General features: G+C 42.4%; 1 protein-coding gene across 1 annotated transcript in view; it reads right to left on the minus strand.

Moving 5' to 3' along the window:
* Nucleotides 1–25876, minus strand: part of FAT4 (FAT atypical cadherin 4) — a gene marked incomplete at its 5' end in the record, with an annotated part of 131916 nt that overhangs the window by 41753 nt on the left and 64287 nt on the right. The window contains 5 exons of the mRNA XM_010143675.1: nt 11423–11597; nt 12338–13260; nt 17187–17537; nt 20022–20283; nt 24313–24444. Coding sequence (XP_010141977.1) covers nt 11423–11597; nt 12338–13260; nt 17187–17537; nt 20022–20283; nt 24313–24444 — 1843 coding nt within the window. The remainder of the gene's footprint in view (nt 1–11422; nt 11598–12337; nt 13261–17186; nt 17538–20021; nt 20284–24312; nt 24445–25876) is intronic.

The following is a 25876-nucleotide window of genomic DNA, read 5'->3' on the forward strand; positions in this document are numbered from 1 at the left end:
AGTCTCTCTCACAATAAAGCCGCCAATCGTTCGAAATGCATTTAAATGCAGAGTGTGCTGAGCTTCGCACAACTGGTGAGTTTTAAAAAAAATACGGAGCTAGGGCAGTTAAAACGAACTTGCTTGCATGAGGCTTTGGATTTCCAGTGCACACAAAGCTTGGTTTGAAACATAGATGACCTTAAATTAACTTATTTACCGGGAACACAAAAGAAAGCGAGTACATGAAACGAGAAAAAATAAGTAGTTCTTTTTACAAGATTGCACCACAAATATTTGTCCTGGCTGGACATGCTGAATGTGTTTTATTCCGCTTTTACTCCAGTTTCCACTACGGGCTTCCATACTAAGTCTTAAAAACTGGTGAACCTAGTGTATTTTGAGACAAAGCTGAAATAAGCAGTCAATAACATAAAACAAACATACTGAAAAGTTTAGTAGTTAGCCCTACTCTCATTCAGTCTAGCGGGTGACGGGTGAACGAGAACATGCAGGAGCCAGATTTTCCAAATTTGAGTGTGTCAAATCTCAGTTTTCCTCATAGTTAGGTACAAAGTAGTAGTTGTTCCCAAAGCTGATTTAACAGAAATTGTAATTTAAAAAACAAAGTAACTGTTGGGAGAGATCTGCACGTGTGCAAGGACTGACACGAAAAAGATTTTTCTGTATTGTGTTAGATTTTAGAAACCTCAGTATCCTCCCTCATCTACCAGCCTAAAGCAAAGAGACCGAGATTTGGGAACATAAGCCATCAAAACTGAAAAAAGAAAAAAAAAAACAACACTAGACAAGAGTCCAACCTTGTTCAAGCAATGACACGTCCAGCCATGCTTAGGCTGATGGACATGCACAAACACAGGTACTCACACACGTTTTGACGGAGCAAAAGAAATCCTTGCCCCAAATAGTGATGGAAGATGGGATGTCTCATCTGGTTTTATCCACATCATTTTTAAATGTGGATAGTTTCCTATGAAAATTCCTGACTGACCATACCCTGTGAAGTCACAACAGGAGTGACATTACATTGCAGGACATTTGATGTGCTGTTGAAAGGGTGGGAACTTGTATGCACACGCAGAAACAGTTCTAAGTTCTCTGGTGTCTATACATTTCTCTATCCCTCACCCAAACAAGTCACCTGCTGCTGTTCACACACAAAGGGGAAAAAAAATAGGCTCTGGCACTATTACAGAGCTGGACCTGCCACCGACAGAGACCGAGAACAAAACACATGCAATGAAGCGATAGCACATATTTAGCACAATTTCAACCTGTTCCATGTAACAATCTCTTTCTTAACATACACGTGCTCGTTGTCATAAACTCATCAGTAACGCATCTGAAAAATGGTAGGCAACGTATTCCTCCAGTTTAGCATTTCGCCCCGTTGCTGCTCTTGTTTAGCAAATTTCAAACCGTATCAAGGAAAAGCTGAAAGAGTCCTGGTCCAGCAGCCACAGCGTAAGCTGGGTACGGGTTGTGGGCACAAGTAGATGCCAGTTTGCGACTTGTGGAAGGAGAATGAAATCTGACAGCCACAAGCATCAGTCTCATGTGCCATAAACCTCTTGACATATACTTGTAGTCTATTAACATCAAAAGTCCAGGTCATTGGAGATGGTGCTTAGAAAAGACACATGCAGGTATTGCAGGTTTCTTAGCCAGAACTCCAATTATTTCATAGAATTGTTTAGGTTGGAAAAGACCTTTAAGATCATGGAGTCCAGCCATTAACCCAGCAGTGCCAAGAAGGTAGAAGTGACGTACTGCCAGGAATTTTTTTTTTTGTTCCTACAAAGGAGAGATAAAACACAACGATGGGACTTCTTGGTATCAAGACATAGTCAAAAGAGAGGATGATCTAGTCTTGGATTATTATGCCTGAGAAAATATGCCATCTATTAGCATCTAAACCACCACCTGACAACTAATATTATACACATGATGAGCCAAAGTTCCAGAGCGAGAAGGAGTTGCCTCCTTCCAAATTTCAGAAAATGGATCGACACAGAAAAAATTTCACAGCTGAATATAACGCTCATAACCAAACCTGGCAAATGGCTGGTGGTAAGGGTGCACCCCCCCGTGCCCGCACTGCAGGTGGGTCTGGGAGGCTAGGCATGACCTCGGGCAGCACCAAGGCCTCGGGTGACTGAAGTAAGATTTAAAAAGTGGGACTGCTACTTCAAAGAAAGGCGGAGACTTTAAGAAAAAAATATTTTCTTAAAACCACCAAATTACTTCTCCTTGTTATAAGTTATTGCGGTAAACAGAAAAAACAGAGAAGCTGGCCCCTGCAGGGACTGCTGACTAAGGCAATTCTTGACTGCTTGTGACTCCTGAACATCCCACAGCGAAATGCCTGTAATGCAGGACTTTGAATTATGCTTTAAAAACACCCTGTATAAATAGTGAAGATTAACCAGCAGGAGAAGTGTTCAAGCCATATGTGCATGTTTGACTTGCTTTATCCTTGCAATTAAGGCTTCCTGAAATTGTAGCTTTGTGTTTGAAGAATGAGCTAGCAGGCTTTCAATTTATAAGGTGTAACGTTTAATTTAAAAAATGGTTTAAGATCACCAAGACTAGAAAAACCTTAGTATTTCTTGAAGGCTGAGAAATTGCATAACGATTACTCTAGTCATCTTCCTCTTCTGCAAAACAGATTACATTCAGTGACCTCATTAGCACATTTGAAGTAGAATTTCATATAAAAATGATGTAAACAGAAGGACATCAATTTTAAATTAATTTTCATTTAAAACTTCCAAACTAATCATAGCAAGAAGAGGAAAAAAATAAAGCCAGGACAACAGTGAAGACAGATTAAAGATGTGACAGCCATGTTTTCATTCATTCGGATCAATACTATGCACTGCGCCGTGACAAAATTCAATGAAAATTGAATTGCTCCAGTGTATTTCATACCTTCAATTCTTGCTTTTTCATCACTCCCCCTATACATGTTCACAATAAACTGTTCACTGGCCACAGCGACTGACTGGCTGTCCAAAATACATTCAATAAAGCTCTACTGCAACAGCCATAGAATCACTGAATCGTTTTGGCTGGAAAAGACCTTTAACATCATCGAGTCCAACCGTTCACCCAGCACTGCCAAGTCCACCACTAAACCATGTCCCTCAGCACCACGTCTACACGTCTTTTAAATCCCTCTAGGGATGGTGACTCAAGCACTTTCCTGGGCAGCCTCTTCCAGTGCTTGACAACTCTGTCGATGAAGAATTTTTTCCTAATGTCTAATCTAGACCTACCTCCCCTGGTGCAACCGGCAGGGCTGAGCGGAGAATTAGATCTTAGGACTGTGCATGTGAAATGAGACTGTGGATCAGGACGATAACTGGCTCATTTAATGAACGTCCCGTTCATATTTGCTACATATCATGGTAAGTCTCATGGTAAGCCCATGAGTCTTTTGTGAACATGGGGGTGGAATAAAAAAAAAATAATGCAAGATATAATCATACAACTTGAGAAAACAATGTTATTTCAACCAAAACAAGAAAGGACTTCTGCCAACTGTCCAATGGAAATTTCCATCCCAACATGGATGGAAAAAAAGGAGAAGACCCATCACTAGCAAGCAGATAACCTACTTGAAAACGCATGGTAAGAGCTTCTTTACACACAGTGAAGAAGCTGTACTTCCATACAGTACAGTCCATAGGACGGTTGATCTCAGTTTACCATAGACCAATACTTCTGTAATTTCTGATGGCAAATATTTCAAACTTTAATCAGATAAATCAGCAATTCTGCCTTAAAGAAGCAGCTAATTGCTTTTCATTAGATTAACCCTTTAAGAAGGAGCTTTGACAGTTCAGGGCACGGGTGTCCCTGGCAAAGCTGGTGTTTGTAGCCCGTTAATTCTATTTTTTTACTTTGTTATTTTTACAAGGTTCTTGTAAGAAACTCTTGATGATGAGAGTTCTTGTTTACTCATTAGTGGTAAGGTAACTTAATAGAATAAGAAAGGTCATTACCTACACTCAGTCTTTTTAAGCTCCTTGAAAGAGACAGCAATTCTCACCAACATTAATGACTAAAAAAAATATTCTTAATAAACAGTAATGTTTCTACCAATAGTCAGGATTTCTTTTACTTATGAGGGATTCAAAGACGCAAAAAATGCAGTTACCTAATAAAACCTGATGTTTTCAACTATAATTCCAAGAATGCCTGTAGAGAGATTAAAACTTTCACCCGTTACTACACCTTATCTTATGCTTTCCTAGACTCTAGATGAGAAGTACGTTAATCTCATTAGAATTTGCTTGTCTATTAAAACCAAAACAAAACAACACAACTAATACCGGATTTGCAGCCATATCGAGGTATAACCTATGAAGTTCTCAGCACCACTTGGACCTGGAAAACTTCGCCACATTTCCGCACGGATCGTCTCCAGGTTTTTATATCGCAAAGCACGAACACGCACACGCTCCCTCCACACACCTCCCTCCCTTGTCCGTTCTGCCAGAGCTGGCTCTCTCCCAGCACCCCCGGTTCAGAGCCTTCTTGCCTCTGTCAGTGCAAAATCTCTGAAGACCTGTTCCTAAAGAATACTTCTAAAGGCTATAGTGTAGTGATGAGTCTCTTTTATTTACACATTAGTAACAGCAGATTGAAGAGCTTAAGTTATTTTAAATAATTACCCATCTTCTTCTTCTGTTGAATGCAGTCAGATGGAGCACAGCTCACCCAGCAAACCTTAGCTAGAAGCAGTTTATCCCATCCTAAATAAGCCTGTCCATTACTCACTGGATTCTCCATGATGCCAACAGAGAACAGAAAGGGAATTACACACATAAGGAATGCTTGAACGGAGAGGCACGTGATTAAGTTGAGGGCTTTTAGGAAAGTCCACAAGTACATCTGAACTATAGAGAATAAACATCTTTAACATACATTTCTAAATCTGCTTGCCTTGTCCAAATAAAACCTACCATCAGTTTGGATTGGTTTCAAACCTGGAGTTGTGTCCATGATTTTAACCTGAGTGAACAACTGTCAAGGGTTTTCACAGATACTTCAGCTTGCGCTGGCCAGCCGGAGCCCTTTGCCAACCTGAATACACGTCTTGTGGAGAACACAGACGCTTGGATTTAGCCCAGAGGCTCTTGCTGAACTATTTTGAAAACAGTGATCTAATAATGAAGGTTTAACTCCAAATAGAAGTCTAAATCCCTCGAACGGTATTCCAGGGCTGGACTGTGCACCTCATGGCGCAGTCCTCTGAAGGGAAGGGCTAAAGCCCTCATCTTCTTTGGTTAGCGTATGTGTCACATCATATAGATGTGGATAGGCTCTCTTCCTTGACAGCTACTCTCTAGGGGACATCGGCTTGACTTTGCCATAAACCCGCTTGCTAAATAGCCTTGTGAGCTTGTGTCTTCTAGCGAAAAATTAAAAAGTGCAGTTTCTAGGCTCTGTGAAAGGGTAAGATCCTGCCATTGCCTTTCCACAATGACAAAAAGCCACTCTCAATTCTCTTCTCTCAGGATTTTAGATGATGGTAATACAAAACAAACACTATAAACCCACTGATGAGTCTGTCACTGTTTCAGTTCTCCCACTGCGTGATTTAGAAATAAATTAAAAAATCATGAAAAACTACTAAAATGATTGTTTCAGTACCAGTATTAGAAGAGCAAAATTAATCAAACTAATAGAAGAGCAAACCAGTAAAACTCGACTCGAGCAGACAGCATTGACACAAGGAAGAGCTTCCACGAGGGCAAGGAAATACACGGAGCTGGGACAGAAACCAACATTCATTTTGAAACAGCAGTGGGGCAAAACAGGACCATAGAAGAGAGCGATCGTTACGTAAACTGCTAAGCACCAAGGTAAGCGCACGTCAGCTTCGGTTCGCTCACCAAAGCCTGAAGTGAAGCGTGTATTTAGATGCAGCACAGAAAACACGGAAAACAGGACATTTCTAACTGAAAACTGTGAACTGTTTGTTTTCACAGCACCAAGATTTAAAACTAGCTGGGGGGGTGAGGGGGGAGTGTTTGTTTTTTGTTTTTTCAAACCAGAACTAATTCTTTTAAGGCAACAAGCAGCCTACAGTGTGAAAAGATGTTACGTAGAAATACAGAGGATGCTAAGAAAACAGGATGAGTATAAACATCTTTGAGCCCAGTCACATAAATCTCACACAGTGTTAACCCTCGAGACTCCTACAATTACTAGAAAATCCAATCATCCTTTACCTGTCACCCCAAACTGGGAAATAGCTTAAAATACATTTAAAAACAATACAACTACATTGTCAGATTTAATTTCATTTTAGGATAGAAGGGATCCAAAAGCCTATCTCGAAAAAGAATTCCTGAGGAGGATATAACCTTTCCGCTTGGTTGCCCTCCTGCATACTTGAAGGAAAGAATGTGTAAGTCAAGGGCCAACATTTTCTACAGAAATAACATATGGTTGTTTTTCATAGAGGGCAGGGATGTACACAAAGGACAGCTAACTAAATAAGGTATCCAGTCCACCGATTTATTTATTTCAGAACTATTTACCCAAATCTGCAAATAGATTATTAAACAAACAAACAAAACCTAGAAATGCCACATTTTGGTTTTGGTTTTCTTGTGGCAACGTGCCATTCTGACCAACCAACTCAAGAGATGGCGGTTGCAGTTTATATAAACAGTAGTCCTGGGCAGCTAGCAGGTTTCCAGATGTGCTACTTGACATCCCTGTAACCAATAAATAAAAGGAGGAGGACTGCTGGAATGCTAACATTTGCTCCAGAAAATTGCTCAGAAAGTTAAAGACAGGGATGATAAAAGAGGCTGCACCAGTTCTCGTCATGGTGCCAGAACCGAATGTTTACCCAGCGCTGCGTCCCCACCAGATGGGGGAAAAAAAACATTTAGAAATTCTCTTTTTCCCAACCATTTTGCCATGAGAAAGGGTAGAGTGAAGCAAAACAAATGATTTATGTGGTAGAAACAGACCCATAAAGACACATTCAAATAACTGCATGGAGCTTTCTTGGCGTTTATGTTAGCAGACATTTTGGGGGAGCATCTGCAATCTAAACATTATCATGTTATTCCACAGTCAATCATTTTGCCTGTCATTATATTTAGAACTCACGCACCCTGGTCCTACAGCTTGTGCCGCAAGAAGGGCTCTAAATCCGGATGGCTGAACTTTGGGGCTGACCTGTGGTTTATTTCTCGACCAAAGCTACAGGTGTACTGGATGTTCTTAGGGATGGATGCTTCGCATGTCTTTGTAAATCCCTAGTGCCTAGAGGGGCAGCCTAGTGTCTGAGACCCAGCACAAGTTAGTGCAGGGTGGAAGTGCAGAAGCAAGGGAAGAGTGATGATAAAACAAGGATGAAATCAAGAACCTTTGTGCAGACTGCCTTGTTGAAACTGGGCATGAAGCAGGCTGCATGGCCAGAAATCACTGAGCCAAGCACCAGAAAACATTTTATCAGTCTTTTCCCTCCCCCACAGTGGAGGAAAGACTCTCTGCTGACCCAAGATCTACCCTGAGGACCGGGCGGAGGATTAGCAGGCAAGGGCCAAGGAATAGTTGCGCCCGAGCCAAGATCGTGACTGACTTCTGTGGGCCTGAGGGGAGATCTTGTTTGGGAAAGCACTTTTTCAACAACTGCCCAAATTTCCACTGCTGGTGCATGTGGTCCCACCAGCGGTCCCCATCTGACCCTCCCAGCATACTCATGAGCAGCTCAGCTCTTAATAACTCAGCAGCTCTTCTCACGTGCCAAGGACTGAAATGTGGGGTCTGGAAGAGCACCCCTGCACAGCGTGATGAAGCACAGAGATTTCTGACCCAGCATCCCCTGCAGCTGTACCGACTCAACGCTTCACATATGAAGGCTTCTGCTTTGAGATGTCCTAATCCTTCACCTGCTGCGAAAAGACTCAGGGTACGTGCTGCCAATACATACTACAAAATCCGTAAAGTATTGAGGATGATACAACAGCCATCACCAAATCAGCTGCCCCTTCTGAGCCCGTGGATTGTTTTCAGTACATTGGACCGACATCGCTAGATAAAAATTATGAAAAATTAAAACCCATTCTTCTTCCATCAGCTTTCCCATACGCAGGCTAGGGTAACACTCTAAAGAACCACAGACACGAGCTGACGAAGTAATAATAAACAAAAGAAAAGTAAGAAATCCTTGATTATGCATAGGGAGATCAGGAAGACAGCCAAAATCAAGTTAGGAACCCATCGGTTCTTATGTCTAAAGGTGTTTCTAAGTATGTATTGTGTCTGCTTTCTTGAAAGAAAAGGAGTTGGCCTAGACTTCTATAGGAGCAGGGTATCATCTTTTAATGTTTTAAACCAGTCAGCAGAGCCTATAGAAATTGATATGCAAATCCTAAGAAAAAATAGGAAAGAATTCAGCTCTTGATGTGCTACCCAGACCTTTCCAGAGTTAACATCTGGATATCTACTGTGATTTTTATCTGTAAAAAACCCCAGCTAAATAAGATGCACCGTGTATGGCGAGACTGTTGCTTGGGCTGCTAAAGACAATACGAAAGACTGTTTATTACAGCTAACAGAAGCCAAACTCAAAGTGCAAAGTATAATACCTCTCCCTTGATTTATTTTCAAAGATAATACGGATGTGGATAACTTCAGATAAGTCTGCTTTCTTCGACATTTTTGGCAGGCACTGCTTTCCGACAGAGCAGCACTACCTGTTTTGCATCTCTGTTCCTGGTTGAATTGTCTCTACACAAAATCCTTCTTTCTAAGCACTAGCAAACAAACACAAACTAAGACACTCTAAAGAAACATTTACATTTGGCAAAGAGCTGGACATGCCTGTGAGAGTTCCTTTTACAAACGTTTAACAGCTGCTCAAGCACGTAATACTCAAAACACTTTTCTTTCTCACGTCAAGATTGTGTGATTGCCATCTTCCTGCTAGTACCGCCAGAACCACCTGATTTAACGAAGCAGGCACTGACTAGCAAAGGCCAGTGCATTACCACCTGGATACCCATCACACACCCACACCAGTTGCTTTTGTAATGTTCTCTATATTTTAAAAAAGACTTTTTAAGAACGCATTCTTCTTCTGATAAGCTGCAACTCTTTTAGAAAGACGTCCTCCCACATAATAGTTTTCTAACTCAGCTGCCAAATGTCTCCAGCAATACCCGTGCATTCTGCATATGATACTGTCATTGAGAGCAATATAAAGTTTGTGATGCAGCTCAACAGAAATCCCACAGTTGGCCTGTTGGTTCCACATTATTGTGACAAACATCGCTTTTTAAGAGGTCTCCAATGAATTATATGCCAATGTTCTTCACCATCTCGACTGTTTGAACTCGGTATGACTAATTCAAACATAAGAGGGATTCCCTAGAACTTTTTAAGTGTGTAATAGAGTTGAAAGTATCCATTATGACTATGGTCCACATACTGCTTTCACGAAGTCAAAGGAAGTTCTGGCGTTGACTTCTACTGAAGCTGGACACCCTCCTGCGATGTTTTAGTTTGAATCAATCATGACTAACGCAGTTTTAAATGTGTTCTTCGATGGCGTGAATTTAAAGCAAGTCTCCAGTCTGATCAGATGTTATCTAATGTTATTCGCCGGGCTGGTTGAAAACTGTACCAAATCACACTAACTGTGGGTTAGTTAGATTGTAAACTTCAAGACAGTAGAGCAGTTAAATGTAGCTTAAAGTTACTGCTGAGCATCTGCTTCTGAACACTTTTGCTAGAACCTTTTAACATGGATAGGAGGGAATAATAACTTGTGAGTTAGCTCCATAAAAACATAGTAAATTAAAAAAAAAAAACCCAGCAGTTTCAAACAGTGTTTAATCAGTGTAATAGCTACATGTTTAAACACAGGAACTAATAAAACACGCTGCTGTTCTTGTCAGCCACTTAACGGCAAAGGCCCCACGCACACTTCATGTATTAAACTCTCCCCTGGATTATCTGAAAATTATCAGAGATCTCCCAATACAAATAAATATTTTCATTTGGTATGCTTGGGTAAATCTCTGGATTTCCTATTTTTTAGGAACCAGAGTCTAGGATAAGATTGTACTCTTGTCAAACTCTGGGTTTACACACGGTGCTAAGTGTGGGGTGCATTCGACTTCTTGCTTCCCTCCTCCTTCCAAGAAGGACAATAATTTTTGGCCACACGACACCCCTTACTGGTTCAGCTTTTGGGTATTTTGCATGCAGAGCTAGTCAGTTCAGTACAGTCTCAACTGACTCCTGCCAGCTTGGACTGGGAAAGTAAACAGACATCAAGGATCTGCTTTCCCTTACAAATCCAGCCTGAGCTTCTGAAGCAATATAAGGACATTCAAGCCCAAGCAAGTCCCAGCCACAAGTGAGCAGTTTGCGGCTATAGAGTAATGGAAAGCCAGGGTAAAAAAATACCAAGCGTACAGTATCTCTAGCCAAAGCACAAGACAAATGAGACGTCAACTCCTAAAATTGTGTTTCTCAGCTTCAGCTGTGCTCAGACTGTGAAATACCTGAGCACTGCTGCAATAGGAAAATATAAGCCACGGCTATTGTCACTGACACAAGATACTGCTCACAATATCGCAGAAAACAAAATCGTATCCACTTGTCAACAAGTTGGGTTTGCTTCTATTTTTATTATGAGAAAGTAAGAACAAGTTCTCCAGTAAGTTAAATCTATCAGACCGTAGGGGACCGGAGATCAGTCCAGAATATGATATAGGATGTCTTCACCACCAATATTCATACCCAAATCTGAAACCAAAACTTTGTGCTCGGACACCTCAAGTGAAAGTGTAATTAATCTTCATAACAAAAATTCATGACCTATTTTAAACTGAGGGAACCTGGAATGCATTTGGGATTCTGGAGCAAATGTCTGACTGGATGCTGAGCAAAGCAGAAAACTAAAATGGTGAAATGCAAATTGCCATGACTTTTCAGCGGTAAGATTTCGGTAAGGTGACTGAGCAGTCCATAGTTGATTTCTGGCCATTGATTTGACCTGTCTGCACATTTCTGAGGGCAACATGATATGGGGGGGGTTTGCCATTTACATTGGGGTTTTTTATTGCCACTCTCTTGTGACCTAGGTAGGACCACTTTTGCCCTACTGCAGGGTAAAATTCAACCTACTGCAGACTTGGGTAAAGTCCTACTAATACCAGACAACTAGACATAAGGATAAAATCCTGATTTACAGAAACCAAGCTCCCTTTGACATCAGGTAAGCCCAGCTCTCCCTCAAGAGATCTAAACTGAAGCTTGGGTACCAACCTCCATCCACTAAAGCTTCAGACCACCATGAAAATACATTTTTTCTATCCAGAATGCAACGTTTTCCAGTGTTGAGGAGGTTTCTCCAGCAGAGACTGCCCGTTTGCTTTACCTGCATCAGCAGCTGTGATCAGTAGTACGTACTGCTCCTTTGCCTCCCGGTCCAGGCTCTGCACCAAGCGCAGTTCTCCGCTGGCTGAGAGAGTAAAGGCTCCTTCTTCATTTCCAGCCACCAGTACGTAAGTAAGCTTGCTGTTGAGGCCTTGATCATCATCCCTTGCAACGACCTACAAAAGCAATGCGAACACATGGGAAGAACTATCAAGAACTGATGAGTGGAGGGTCTGTACAATTTTGTCGGGATAGAGGAAATATTCTCTAGTACAACAATCCAAATTAACGCACTGAATTAATCAAAATGCTTTAAGGGCCAGTATAAATTAGCTGTAATTGTAAACATGACTTAACACAGTGGTGATGGACTTAAAAGCACAGTTTTAGAATCCTAAATAGTTGATTAGTTATTTTTCTCAAGCAGTAAATACAGTAAAGACTGTGTTGGAGCTCAGTGGAAACCACAGATGATCTGGTAGGGCTGAGCTGTGTACCAAAGCAAGCACTGCATGTTCTGAACCAGTTTAGTGCTCTCCGTGTCTGGCAGAGAGCCTCATCCCGTATAGGCAACGATCAGACTGGAAGATTTGCTGCATGAAAGTTGAGATTGAGACGAGAGAGCCAGCAAACTCTTAAAGTCCCAGCGTGGATGGGAAGATGGGGAGGGGGGAACACACAAAAAAAGCATAATATAAACTGTTGGTAAAAAAACAAGCAAAAACCCCCACCCCATCCAAACAAAGAAAGAGGAGAACAAGCGAATGACGACTGTGTTAGGTTACATCAAAGAGGCAACTTTTCAATTGTCTTGCACCTTTCCAGCTTTGAAAGGAAGACATTAGACAGTAATACCGTATAGTGAGACAGGCTAATGGTTGTAGGAGATAGCCATGTATTTGCTGAAGGTACTCACCTGAAGAATAACTTTTGGGAGCGTCTCTAAATTCTCAGGGACATTCACAGAGTAGGGAGAAAGTTCAAAGGTAGGAATGTAGTCATTGACATCCTTCAGAACAATGCTGACTGTCGTGGTATCAGTCCTCGGGCTGCTCCCACGGTCGGCTGACTGAACAGTCAATGTATAGGAGGGCTTCTTCTCTCTGTCCAAAGGCTTGGCAACCGTTATCACCCCCGTCACAGAATCGATCCGAAACTCATTGTAGGCATCCCCACTCACAATGGCATAGCGGACCTGTCCGTTTGTACCTTCATCTCCATCCGTGGCAAACACCTGGATTAAATCCGTCCCTGTCAAAGTATTTTCCCCCACCTCTACTTTATAAAACTTCTGGGCAAAAAGTGGGTTGTTGTCATTAATGTCCAGGACTATAACCACCACATCCGTAGATGAAGAAAGGGATGGTTGGCCCTTGTCTGTGGCTACCACAGTCAAAGTGTAGTTGGACACAGTTTCTCTGTCGAGCTCCCCAGTAAGTCTCACTTCACCGTCAATAGTGCCGATGCTGAACTTGTTTCCCAGCGGCCGGAGAAGGCTGTATTCTATGTAGCTGTTCGGACCGCTGTCGGGATCGGTCGCCTGTGCTTTGAACACGATTGTATCTATCGGTGTGTTTTCTGGGACGTAGGTCAGCTTCGGGGAGATAAAGCTTGGAGGACTGTCGTTCACATCCAGCAGAATAATCGAAACTTGGGCTGTGCTTGTGTACCTGGAGGCTGGGAGAGGGGCCGTGTCATGGACTTGCACGACAAGGCTGTAGAAAGACTGGCTTTCCCGGTCCAAAGGCTGCCTGATGCTCAGCACCCCGCTGTTGTCAATGCTGAAGTGCCCTGCACTGTCCCCGGATGCGATGCTGAAGGACAGCTGTGAGTTGGAGCCTGGTGGGGTGGGGAGAAGAAAGGTAGAGAATGTGACTTCATCCCACTGACCTAGATATAAATGTTTTCTGTCCTCATCTCCTATGGAAATGAGGACAGTACGATTGTGCTGCCTGTTCAGCCTACTCATCACCATTCTTGAATCCATCACTAATTTCAGCCAAGTTTCACAGTGGAGCAGAAGCCTTTGAAATAATTATTTTCTCACGTGAGTTGAAGAGAGAGAAAGGGAAGGATGTTAATTGGAGTGGCCACAGAGGGAATGGCCAGCAAAGCTCGTCTCTGCATTTCATTCAGCAGAAGCTGCACAGAGGCAATGTGTAATTTCCCCCCATCTACGATGGTTAGGGATAAAGGTTGTGAAGGGTTTTCCTTCAGAAACCAAGACTTAACAGCTCTGGCTGCTCACTGGGCAGCTGTTTTCCCCCATTCTCCCCAGTTCAACTAGGCAACATTATTAGTCATGTAATTATTTCGGTAATTCTTCCACCCAATTATAAAAAGCCACAAGCAGATACTCCCAAGTCTGGCTGGAGCAAGCCAAGAGTGAATACTGGGGAGAGGTATGCTTCCCCTCTGCAGCACGGTATTCCGAAATATCAGATGAACAGCCATCATCTTACGATGGAAACGTAACTAGCAATTATGGTCAAGGGAGAGACTCATGGTTCTGGTAAGGGAAACGCATTCTGAATCTTGACAAGGCTGTGGCACGACCTTAAATGTGCCATATAGGAAACAAATGTATGTTACTGCTTCGGCTCCAGAGTTCAGGCTGAACAATCAATTTATGGGAACAGCTAACTGAAATGAGTCTTGTCTCGTATCTATATCTGTCTAACTCCTCTTTTAATTACTTTTGAAAATTTTGTTTTCTTCTTTTGGGGCATACAGACTGTGATTTAGGATCAGGAGATTAACAGACAGCTCGCTACTGATTTACCCCTCAAGCTTGCTTTTTCCTGCAAAGAAACCAAGCTGTCTGCTTAAGCAGCTGGTTACTTTGCTGCACATTCTGCCATTTTTACTCAGAAGCTCTTTTCCCTCCGACTGAAATGCTTTGACAATAAAATTGTTCCTGCATTACATTTATCAATCCCTGCTGTCGATTATGCTCAGTCTTGGGAACTCTAGCCTTACTTGTCTTTCCCCCAGCGGCTACTCTAATTGGCATCTTTCCCTCTCTCTTCTTCTCTTGTAGGAACTTAATTACAAAGCAAATAGAACTAAACATGAAAGAGAAAATATTTTCATGCCATTAAAGAAACTAATACATCTATATGCCAGATATTAGTGTGTCTGCATTACTTTGATCAAGTGATGCACTGTGGAAGTTTAACACCGGTCTGGTTTTTGTTCAGCTATATTTTCAAATGACTAATTATATGGATGAAAAGCGTCCTGATTCCAGTAGAATACCTTTCGGCAATTCAAGATGTTTGTCAATTGACTCGATGGGCAGGAATAAAAATACTTTAAAAATACTCTTTCCTGCCACCCCCTCCCCCCCCACCCCACCCCGTTTTCTATGGAAGTGTTTGTCCCTATAAAATTTACTGCTTGTAAATTCACCTCCACGTACCTTTTTTTTTTTCTTTCTGTACAAGCATTAGTAGCCTTTCAACCTGTATTCTCCTAGGTTTCGAAGCTGCTAATGCTTCTACAGAGTGAACTGTGAAGCAGAAGGAGAGTTTTTACTTGGACAAACACCTTGCTGTACTTTTTAACAAACAGACAAGCATGTGCTTTGCCTTGAGATTTTTTTCCTGGTAATTTGAAATGGAAAAAAAAAATCTGAATCTCAGCATGAACGTGTTTAAGAAATGTGATTTTTTTATTGCTCTGAAAATAGCCAAGAGCTGTAGCTGATATTTACTATGCATCTGTATATGAAACTGTCCAGGCTGAGATAAACAGATCCCCTTTCCCAAAGGGTGTGTCGAGCAAGAAAATGAAAATGGGAGCAGTTTCACTATCACCATGTTTTTCCTCTTTTATCAGCGTTTATCCTAAAACAACAGCCATACCTCATTATAAAACAATGTCTTTTTGGAGCTCCTTCAAACTATGGGATCATATAACATAAATAATCCACAAAATTCTATTGTGTGCATTAGCCACGTGCAGAGGAGTATAGTACTAGCTGTTTCTGCACTCTAGATAAATATAAGACGACACAGGATAACAAGTTTGGGCTTGAAACAGAAACACCAATAGATCATAACATTTGCTGAAGTTACAGTCCTATGGGGAAACTCAACCTGGCACACTCTTGGAATGAAATTTCTGCCCTATTAATTTTAAAACCAGCCTGTTAGAACAGCGTGCCAGAAAATACAAAAGGCAAGGTATCTGACTTTTCATTGCACTGCTCCTCAAATACTCATTTGCTTCCTTGATAATTGAGTGCATGATGAATGTAAAATGATACGTCAGTGCTATGATATAGTTCATGTCCACAGCGCGCAGATGGAAATTAATGTATGAGGTGCAAGAGAAAAGGAAAACAGATCCATAACGGTGAAGCGAAATTAACTTCCAAGAAGGTTTGAAACCAAGCATTGTACTCCTAACGCGAAAATAAGAAATAGAAGAGGAGATAGAGTAGGCCCAAACCCATGTGTCTGCAGGTCTGAAGGAACGCTCTCCTCCCTGGATATGCAGGATGCAAGCACAAGTTCCTCCTCCAACTTACAGTTAGCTTACATAAAATAAAAGCTTTACCAGAAGCGGTGGAAGAGAGATCCATGCAGGAAGAGCCAATATCACCAAGTTATAATTTCTGACTTGTTGGCTTATCTTACGGAATTTCTTCTTGCTCACTTCCTCCATTTGATCGCAAAACCAGTTGCACAATTTTTACCATGGAAAATTCTATCCACCAGCGTAAAATTTACGCGCCCACAAAAATGTTTGAGTTCAACAACTCAGCATTTCCTGAGGATTAAACTGTTTTACTGAACAATCTTGATCAGCTCAGTTGTTTTATGGACATAAACTGGGATTCCTCGAAGCATGTAGGTGCTTTGCGCTTGAAGCACAATTTCAGCGTGAGACATTCCTACGGGCTTTGCTGAGCTACTGTCAAGTTGAGAGGAGACAAAACTGCTTAACGTGTCACAAAAATAACCTTCACCTGTAAAGTCACTACGAGCACTACGAATAATTTCGCACAAAGTCACACTGACTAATGTCTGTGGACACTTCAGAAAATGCAGTTCGCTGTAGAATGATTTTTATGTATTTTATGGCCATATTCTATAATTACTCTTGCTTGGACATAAACCGTATGGCAAAGTGGTTAAGCAAGCTATAAAGAAATATATCTTTTACACTCCAACACATTAACACCTTCTAGATGCCATAAATAATCCCAATATTAAAGCTTATTTTAATGAGACATTTTCCCTTGGTCTCTTTTAATCAGTTTTTAGCCTAGGCTATCAATACCCTGTAGATGACAACTCTCTTCATGATACACTTAAGTTACAGTACATTTAAGATGACTGCAGGTGATGTCTCACACTGCCAGAACCGTTTTTAGAATGTATTATAAACTTCAAGAAAAAAAAAAAAACCAATCTGAAAGAACACTTGGTCTAGAACACTAGGCACTGGAGGAGAAATCATGGTGTGGGACGTGCGCTTGGTAAAATGCAGCTCTGCGACTCACTTCTACAACAGCAGTTTAAAGCAGTATTTCACTATTTTTAATTCAAATAAAAAGAAGGAAGAAACCACCCGTTTAAACCTAACGTGAAATATTAGAAAAATAACTTGCATTCACACCGAATGCAGTGAATTTAAGCACAGGATGGCATCCTAAGGATAGCCCTAACTTGCCCTCTCTGTTAGATCTTACAGAATGTTGCTCCAGTGCAGTAAGTATTTATCATCAGATATAGAGAGTGTGAGGAAACACCTACCATCATCTGCATCGGTGACGCTGAAGTTGAGAATAGCAGACCCTGGAGACAGGTTCTCCATCAACGACGTGCTGTACGAGGTCATGCTGAACACTGGCGGGTTATCGTTGATGTCCAGTATATTGAAGTACACTCTGATGGTGGCAAATTGGCCTCCCCCATCCTCCGCGCGGACGGTGAGGATGTAATACTGTTGTGTTTCGTAGTCCAGCGCACGAGTCAGGTTGAAGACTCCAGTGACAGGGTTCAGGAAGAAGATACCCTCTTCATCATCTTCACTTACGGTGTAGGTGATTTCCCCGTTGATACCGGAGTCATCGTCAGTGGCTAGGATGGGTGCCCCCAAGGAACCTGATACCCTCTTCATCATCTTCACTTACGGTGTAGGTGATTTCCCCGTTGATACCGGAGTCATCGTCAGTGGCTAGGATGGCTGCCACTAAGGAACCTGCACAGCACGACAGGACAACAAAGTCAGTCCCTCGCCAAAGGCCGCTCACTGGTGCGGTCAGAGCCAGCTCTGTAGTTACAGAGGTAGCCTCTCGTGGAAATTCAAGCCTTGATATTGTAGGGCTATGAAAGGTTTTTCAAAGCTGAAAGGAACAGTATTCAGTATGATGTTATTTTAAAGGGCTACTAAAAACCACTAAGAAACGGCCAGTAACATTGGTTTTATCTTTAAATAGGAACATATCCAGACTAGATACCAACTGGGGCAAAACCACCCTTTCTCCTGCGAGGTATTTTCTTTCTATGACTCAAAGAACCCTCTCCTCCCCACAGAAACCCAAATGTCAGTACGTACCAAGTATCCCCGCTCTACTTTTCTTGAAGGAGTGCCTTCACAGGGTAACTGCGGTTAGAAAACTAGAAACCTTATAGCGGTCCTTTCTGCACTGTTTTCTGAAACTCAACTCCTCGTGAATTTGTGCCATTGTTTTCATTTCTGCATAGCTGCGTTCACACAACTGACCTATCTTACTAAGGTCTGGAAATTGTCACTTTTTAGTATTCCGAGCACTAATTACAATCAAGATCAGCTCATTTCCAAGAAAATAAATCCTTTAATTTCTTTTCCATGGAACCAAATGAATCACGCGCGTTGCAGCACAGTTAACTATTTTCAAACAAGGTGACAATGAAAACTTCTTATCCTCAGAATGAAGAAGAGTGCTACAGCTTCCTTTAATCCAGCTGAATGTGCCCGGTGTCTTTCACATCCATTTGACTACCTCACACTTTCTGAGTGGGCATTAATTGGTGAAGAGGGCTGTCCGGAAGCTGGGTGGGATTATCAGCCCTCTAGCGAGTATGCAGCCGAGCGGGGCCAGGGATGCTCAGCAGAGCTGAGGCCCCGGGAAGGTCCCATTCCCAATCGCAGCTGCCAGACTGCACGGGGAACTGGGATTACCCTCTGGGACAGAGAGCGGAGCCCTCTTCGGGACACCTCGCAGCGCTTCCCCTCTGGATGAGCCTGCCAGCTGCTCTGGGACCACTGCAGAGAGGAACAGGAGAAGCTGCAGCACTTCAACCTCAAAATCAGCCTGTTTCCTCCCTGCTGAGCCACGTTCAAGCACAAATACACGCCCGATCAAAGCACACCCTCACCTTAACGTGGAGGGAAATATGCTTGCCATTTCCAGGGTTATTCCTGCCAAAACAGACCGAGCTGCAGGACTCCGAGTGACAAGAGAGAGGAGCATAGCTGGGGATCAGCAACAAACCACCCCGTGCCTCACAGACACCACGATTACTTCCAGATGAGACTCGGGAGGTGCAGCTGATTGCACTGCAATCCTTTGTTGCAAAACACCACTGACTTTGGGGAGTGCAGAGTTGGAGGCAGGGGGGTCCAGCCCTGAGCTGAGCCTCCCACACTTGTAAGTCAAAGCCCTAATGAAAGCTTGGAAGCGATCACCCTGTCACTTCCATCCCCTTTGTTTATTTATGTTTTAGAACAAGCTTCTAAGATGCCTTAACTACGAATACCAGCAGATACCACTTTTATACTAGCTGTCTGTATAAAAGACCGGAAACTTTTTATTGCAAGTATTATTAATTGCTCATCTGGAAATATATAATATGCCACAGTTTTTGAAAACTTTTTTTTTGTCTAAATATTTTCTAGCTTACAATCTAACTTTTAAACTTCAAAACATGCTTTCACATGAAACACGCTTTGAAAGAAGGTAGCAACAGCTTAAGAACTTGGTGATCGTACTTAGGAACCAGAATTATCTAAAGGTTAGATTTTCTACAAAAACCTTGTCAAAAACAGGAGTTAGAGATAAGATCAAGAAACTACGATGCTAGGGTTAATGACTGAGCGAACGTGGGGAGTGTTATTAAGGAATCAGCACATTACTGGCTGCTCAGTGGGCACTCATTTTGTGATCCTACGAGTGACAAACCAAGTACTGTGAGTCACATGCACTCAAGAGGGCTCACTAAATCAATTTTAGCATCGTCATTACACCTTCATGATAGGTTATACAGTTTGTATCCTGCTCCTACTTTTCTGTTTGCTATTTTTAAGTAATCATATTCAGAGGTTTCCATTTGGATACCCGTCTAATTCCTATTCTGCATTCTAGGATTTGAGTGGCAACTATTTCTCTGTTTTCCATTGAAAAGAAATTTGTCCTCACTAGTGATAGTTTTCCTGTCAAGTAGACTTTCAGCATGATGCAATTCCCTCCACTTCTCCTCCCCACCTGCAGCATATTCTGTCTCCTGGCCAAGTCAGATGCATTTGCTACTCCTTCCCCCTCAAGTCCCTGGGGATTGACAAAAAATAAAAAATTTCAGTCAATTTTAGGGCCATTCCCTATTTACCTGGAGTGGCATCTTCTGGGATGTCAAAGGAGTACACCGGCTTGGAGAACTTGGGGATATGGTCATTCACATCACTAACAGTGATGTTTATTCTCATGTCTGAGGACTGCAGGCCGTCATCAGCACGAACCAGCAAGGAGTACTTGGAGCGGCGCTCCCGGTCCAGGCGCTTGGTGGCTATCAGGTCTCCTGACTCGGGGTCGATGTGGAAGCTATCATCCGCACCGCTGATGATAGTGTATGTGACGAGGGCATTGGCTCCCTAAGTAAAAACAGAAGTGGTCAAATCAAGTTATTTGCCAGGAAAACCACATCATAATTTTCAGTAAGACAAGAACTGTTCCAGTAACTGCACTTGGTGAATATTTTTCAGAACAGTTTCCTTTAATAAACAGCCTTCTTGCCCAGTCCCTCCTTCAGTCCCCCAGTAAAGCCGCATATGCACACAGTTTTTATTTATGAGACGTGGAATGATGAGATTACCCAGATGCTTTTTGCTCCAGCATTCATAAAAGGATCGCATCCAGTCAATACCATAAAGCTCTGATACCTGTCCTGAATTCCAAGCCAGCATCGACGAGCAGTGTAACATAGAGTCACAGAATCATTTTAGGTTGGGAAAGCCCTCTAAGATCATCAAGTCCAACTGCCATGTCCACAACAAAACCATGTCCCTAAGTGCCACATCTAGATATCTCTTAAATACCTCCAGGGATGGTGACTCAACCGCTTCCCCGGGCAACTTCCCTCTTATGAGGTTTATTCTTCTTATTTTGTGTTCAAAGGTTAAATTAAATCCCTGACAGCAGGATCAGCTCTGCCTTTCCTGTTCTCTGGAGGTGGGATGGAGGGAGGAATGCAAGGAGAGAGGACCAGGGGCAGCCAGGCGGCAGTTCCACCAGCCAGCTAGCACGGCAAGAGCTGGAGCTCCCAGTCAGGAGAAGCTCACAGGAGCCACGCTTGCAGCAGCCCCTCAAAGGCCAGTTTCTGCATGGAAATACTTTCACCCCCACAAACAAACAGCCCCAAAGTGACAAATCATGTGTCATTAAAATCACAGTTCTGATCTCTTGGGTTGTGCTGGAAGTCAAAAGCATTTGCTTTCAGGTCAAAACATCCCATTTGTCCTTGGAAAAGAGGATTCATGTGGACTTTGAGCATTTTGGTTAAAAAGAAAGTTAAGGAAAAGTAATGTTACAAAGAACAATTATCACCTTTTTTCCCCTCCCTTGAAGGCTGAAATTAAAACTTACAAAAATAATAGGGAAACTTCCATTCAAAAGATATCGGCACAGTGTGTTTTGCCTCAGCCCTGCCCTGTCACAAACCGAGAGAAAAGTCACCTGCGTCCAGTTGGTATCATCGACTGTTAACAAGAAAAATCAGCCTTACAGGTCTCAGCTCTGAGGAGTGCTCAGGTTTCTAGAGAAAGGGATGCTGCCCCAGCTCTGCTATTTCGCTTCTAAGCAGACTGACGTTGGTCTTTAAGGGAAAACAGAAAGAGACCGAAGATCCTGGGTCACATCCTTTTTCCTTAAGGGCATTGAAGGTTTGGCAAGCGCCACCACTGGACACACCTATCTACACCCTGGGGGCTGACTGTGCCTGGCAATGTGTTTTGGTGAGCGAGCAGGTATTTCCCCAGCCCTCCCCCGGTGCCACTGCCAGAGCTGGGGTTTCCCAGTTGAAACCTGCTGCTGGCATGCGAGTGGCACTTCTGCAGTGAACGACAGAGCAAAGAGCTCAGGGGGAAAGAAATTCTACAGCTGTTTCAAACTCTCTTGCCCAGAAAAGCAAATCAACACAGATAAACACCCGCTTGTATCTGTGAGATGAGAGACAAGCGTTAGCTACCTGACCTTATGGGAGTGCCTCACACCCAGCTTTTCCTCTGGGCTGTTGTTTCAGGGAGTCAGACCGAACTGATAAAGTGAAATTTAGAAAGAAAACACGCTTCAACACATGCCCAGCACCAAAGAGCTGCATGCAGTGCTTCAGCGTACACAGCAGCTGTGTGCTCAGCTGTACCTGGGCGACGTCACACGCTTTCCTCCTATTGTGCCACAGAAATATCCGATGAGAATTTAAGATTTCAGAGGTGACCGCATTCTTCACTGGTTGTTTGACTAGCCAGTGTCCACCTAATAGAGCAGAGCTAAACCCGCAGCCACGGGTGACGCTGGTTTAATCAAAGGAGGAACTTTGCAGAAGTTAGAGGAAAAGCAAAATCAAATGCAGGCCTGTGAAACCCATTAAAAAGCTGTATAGAAATATCCCATCCAGGACTGACTTTAAAAAGCTGCAAAGTGCTAGACAGTGTTGTAATTGTTAAAGGCTTTGCTACCACTTAGCACCTACAGACCTCTTTACACCATTTCTCAGATCTCTACAATGGCCTTTTTATAACAGACAAGGGCTTGTCATTTGCTGCCCTCGCTACCGCATAAAAATATTTTAAGAGGGGTTCTTGTACACCACTCAGCCCTGAGTTTTAAGGCTTCTGTCACTTACCCTTTTGCAGCTAAAAGGCACCTGTGCAGGTAGCAAAGGCAACATGCCATTCTACTGAGCTGCATATATGGGTGGCATGTGCAAAGAAAGAAGCCAGAAAAGCATAATGTCTCAGGAATATTGACATATGAACAAGGAGCATTCCCTGCACCCTCAGCTTCAGAGAAGGCAGAAAAAGCCCTCCAACACCCACCCATCCCCACCAAATATCTTGACCCTAAACTGCACATTGCTAAAAAACCTTTGTAAAGGGTTTGAGGTACAAATGGTCTGGTAGGGAAATGGAAATCGTCCCTTCCTTGTAAAAAGATTGACTGATTTCTGTCTAAGGTAACACATCTGTTCCCGCTGGACAGAGTGCCTCGGAATGGATAACGTACCAGGTGCAGTTTAGGGATGGTCAAAAAGAGGCTGGAGCATAACAGACTGCTAAAATCTGGGATACCTGTTTGCTGTGTCATGGCACAAAGTGGCTCTTCAATACTGACTTCCCCTTATCTGAAGACAAACAGAGAGACTTCTTGTTACAGCTACACGCCTTTCCAAAATTTTTTGCTTGTTGGTCAGGTTGCTACCAGAAAATTAAAGGGAAAACCAAAACGTTCCCAATCACACTCGTACCGCTCCTGGCGGCGCGCCAGTGGGTCCCTCTGTAGTAGTAAGATTAAGTACATCAGTTAACAATCGCAGGACGACTAACCAAGCTAACACAAAAAAGGCCAGAAATGAAATTCTCTTGAGGAGCTTGAATTACCTTAGTATTCGAATGCAAGGATTGCTTGTCCTTGTCAAGTGTAACCCTGTATTTTAATGACAACACAAACTTCTTTGCATGCTCATATCGACTTTTTAAGCCTTTCCCCACCGGAAAGAATCGGTTCAAGTGAATGGCGCAACCCAATTAACATTTTCACGACTTACTTTCCCAAAGAAATGAATATATCGAGTCACACGTGGCTGTATTTGCCTGACATATCCAACAAGACTGCGACATCCCTCGCTGAGCCGACCGGCCAACCGTTTAACATCAGTTGGTCAAAGCCTTGTGCTAGTTTCTTAAGAGCTCCTTAGCTGCAGCATCCTCACCGCCATGACTATAAGAGGGCAAAACTATTTCTCAAGCAGGTTCATGTGCAGAGCATATATTTCAGTGTTATTTCCTTTCCCCTCTTACAGTGAAATAAAATCTTCTTTAGGAAAGGATAATACTGATATTAAGTAGTTAAGTGTGAACAGCCGTTATCAAAGGTTTTCTTGTTCTCCAAGGCTCGTCTCACATGAAATTTATGGCACATTCGGAAATTGAGCTCAACTACAACATCTCAGCTTCTAAATTAGTTTAGATCTCAAGTTGTTGTCTTAAACTAAATGTCAGTTTTAACGTTTTTCACAACCTGGGAAGTCCAGCACCTTCACCAGGTCATCGGGTATCATGTATGACCACACTGATAGCAACGGGATCATCTAAAACCAAAATATGGGGCATTTCTTGCCATTAGTGGAACTGCTCATTAAAAGATGTTGGGATAACATTAACTTATTATATCCAAACCAGTGAGCAGCCTTCAAGTACCAGAGTACTTGTCTCACTTGCTCGAGTGTTTCTCTGTGTGTTGACTCCATGACACTGAACGCAGTTTTGTGAATGGGCCAAACGCAGTGTCAAGCGTGACCACAATGACTCCCGAGGCCAAGCTCTCATGAAGGGAACAGGTAAAGTCACATATTTCCACTACAGCATTTAAAGTGCAGATATTCAAATACGAAACCGTGCTCCTACCTCGTCAGCATCCATGGCTGTCAGCTGCAGTATTTTTGATCCGTCTCCTATATTCTCCTCTACAGTCAGATCAAGCATATCTGTGGGGAATACTGGTGGGTTGTCGTTGATATCCTGAAGGGTTATTTCCACCTGTAGAAAGCAGGGATCAGGAAAAGTTCTGTGAGCACTGTGAGTTAGACGCTGATTGAACCTGAATGTTACAAATCACATAATTTTGAAAGAAATCAGGTAAATTGTTCTTAATCGCATGAATTAGAACATTCCCAAATCACACCAACAACAGGCAAAGCCCCTCCGGATATTAAAATTCCACATTGTTATAAAATACTCAGAGGAAAGCCTCTAACATAAATAAAGTTAATTTGACTTGTTGATAGCAACTGATTTTAAATGGTCCTAGTCTAGTTTATATTGGAAAAGATCCACTGATGGCCTGTCATTGTAATCCTCAACGTCGGCCCCTGGAGGACAGCTGCCAAGTCCCGGGGCAGGAGATCATTCAACCATTAAATGCTGCCTGACATAAAGATGAGGTGGTGTAAAATTCTCTCTGAAATGTTTATATATTGGCAACTCTCCGTTCTGAGGGAGGAAAAAACACCCTCGCACTTTAGTTATTTTTTAAAAAATAATCTGTTTTTCTCTCTCTCAAAGCTCTCCTCTAACTGCAAACATAAACGTTACTTTAGAAGCACCCACTAGCATCTACTCTCCTTGCCTAAGCACACCCAGACAAATGTGTTGGTGTGTTTGTTTCAACTCACTGTTGTTTCAAAATGTTTGGAGAAACTAGAAAACACCCTTTTTCAATTAACTAATAGCATTTATGGGTGGCCTACGTGAAAGAGACACTTTACAAAGAGTGATGCCGCAGTGTAAAGTCTCAATAGCTTCTTACTTCATACATGGTTCTGAAAACGATTTATTCTTGGGGGGGAGGACAAGAAGAAACTCAATTATGATGGCTACCAAGAAAAGAAAAGATTATTTTCTTGGTTAACCAGAATGATTATGAGTTTGTCTTTGAATAATCTATTCTTATACTTATTCAACATAATTCATCGAATTAAGAAACAGTTGTTAAAAGACAAAGTTTAATTTCTTGGAGCAAAATCCACTTCAAAAATACTAGTACCCCAGACAACTATTACTGAACAGGCTAGACAAATTCCATGCTCAACATAAAAAGCTTAACATGAGAGTTTTATTCTGGAACAAGAAATTATTTTAGTGACCAAACTTACCGGGTTTATGAGCTACAAAAGTATGTAAAATAAAACATTGCACTGGAGGGCAACACGCCAAATTCTACCCGATCGTAACATCTTCTATAAACCGATGGGCTCATTTGGCCAGAACCCATCTCTGTTTCATTACACTTATTAACATTTATTTTTCTTTTATTTCAAGGTGAGGAGGATTAATAGACAGAATACTTCTCTAAAGTTCTTCCATTCATCGAATGAAAATGAGGGGAGGGGGGAAAAAGATGCCACAGGAAAACGTGAATGCGCTCATGTGGCAACAGCTGGTTTCACCCGGCGTCCCAAAACACATGTAG

The sequence above is a fragment of the Buceros rhinoceros genome, unplaced genomic scaffold (assembly GCF_000710305.1).
Source record: "Buceros rhinoceros silvestris isolate BGI_N320 unplaced genomic scaffold, ASM71030v1 scaffold8969, whole genome shotgun sequence".
NCBI lineage: Eukaryota > Metazoa > Chordata > Aves > Bucerotiformes > Bucerotidae > Buceros > Buceros rhinoceros.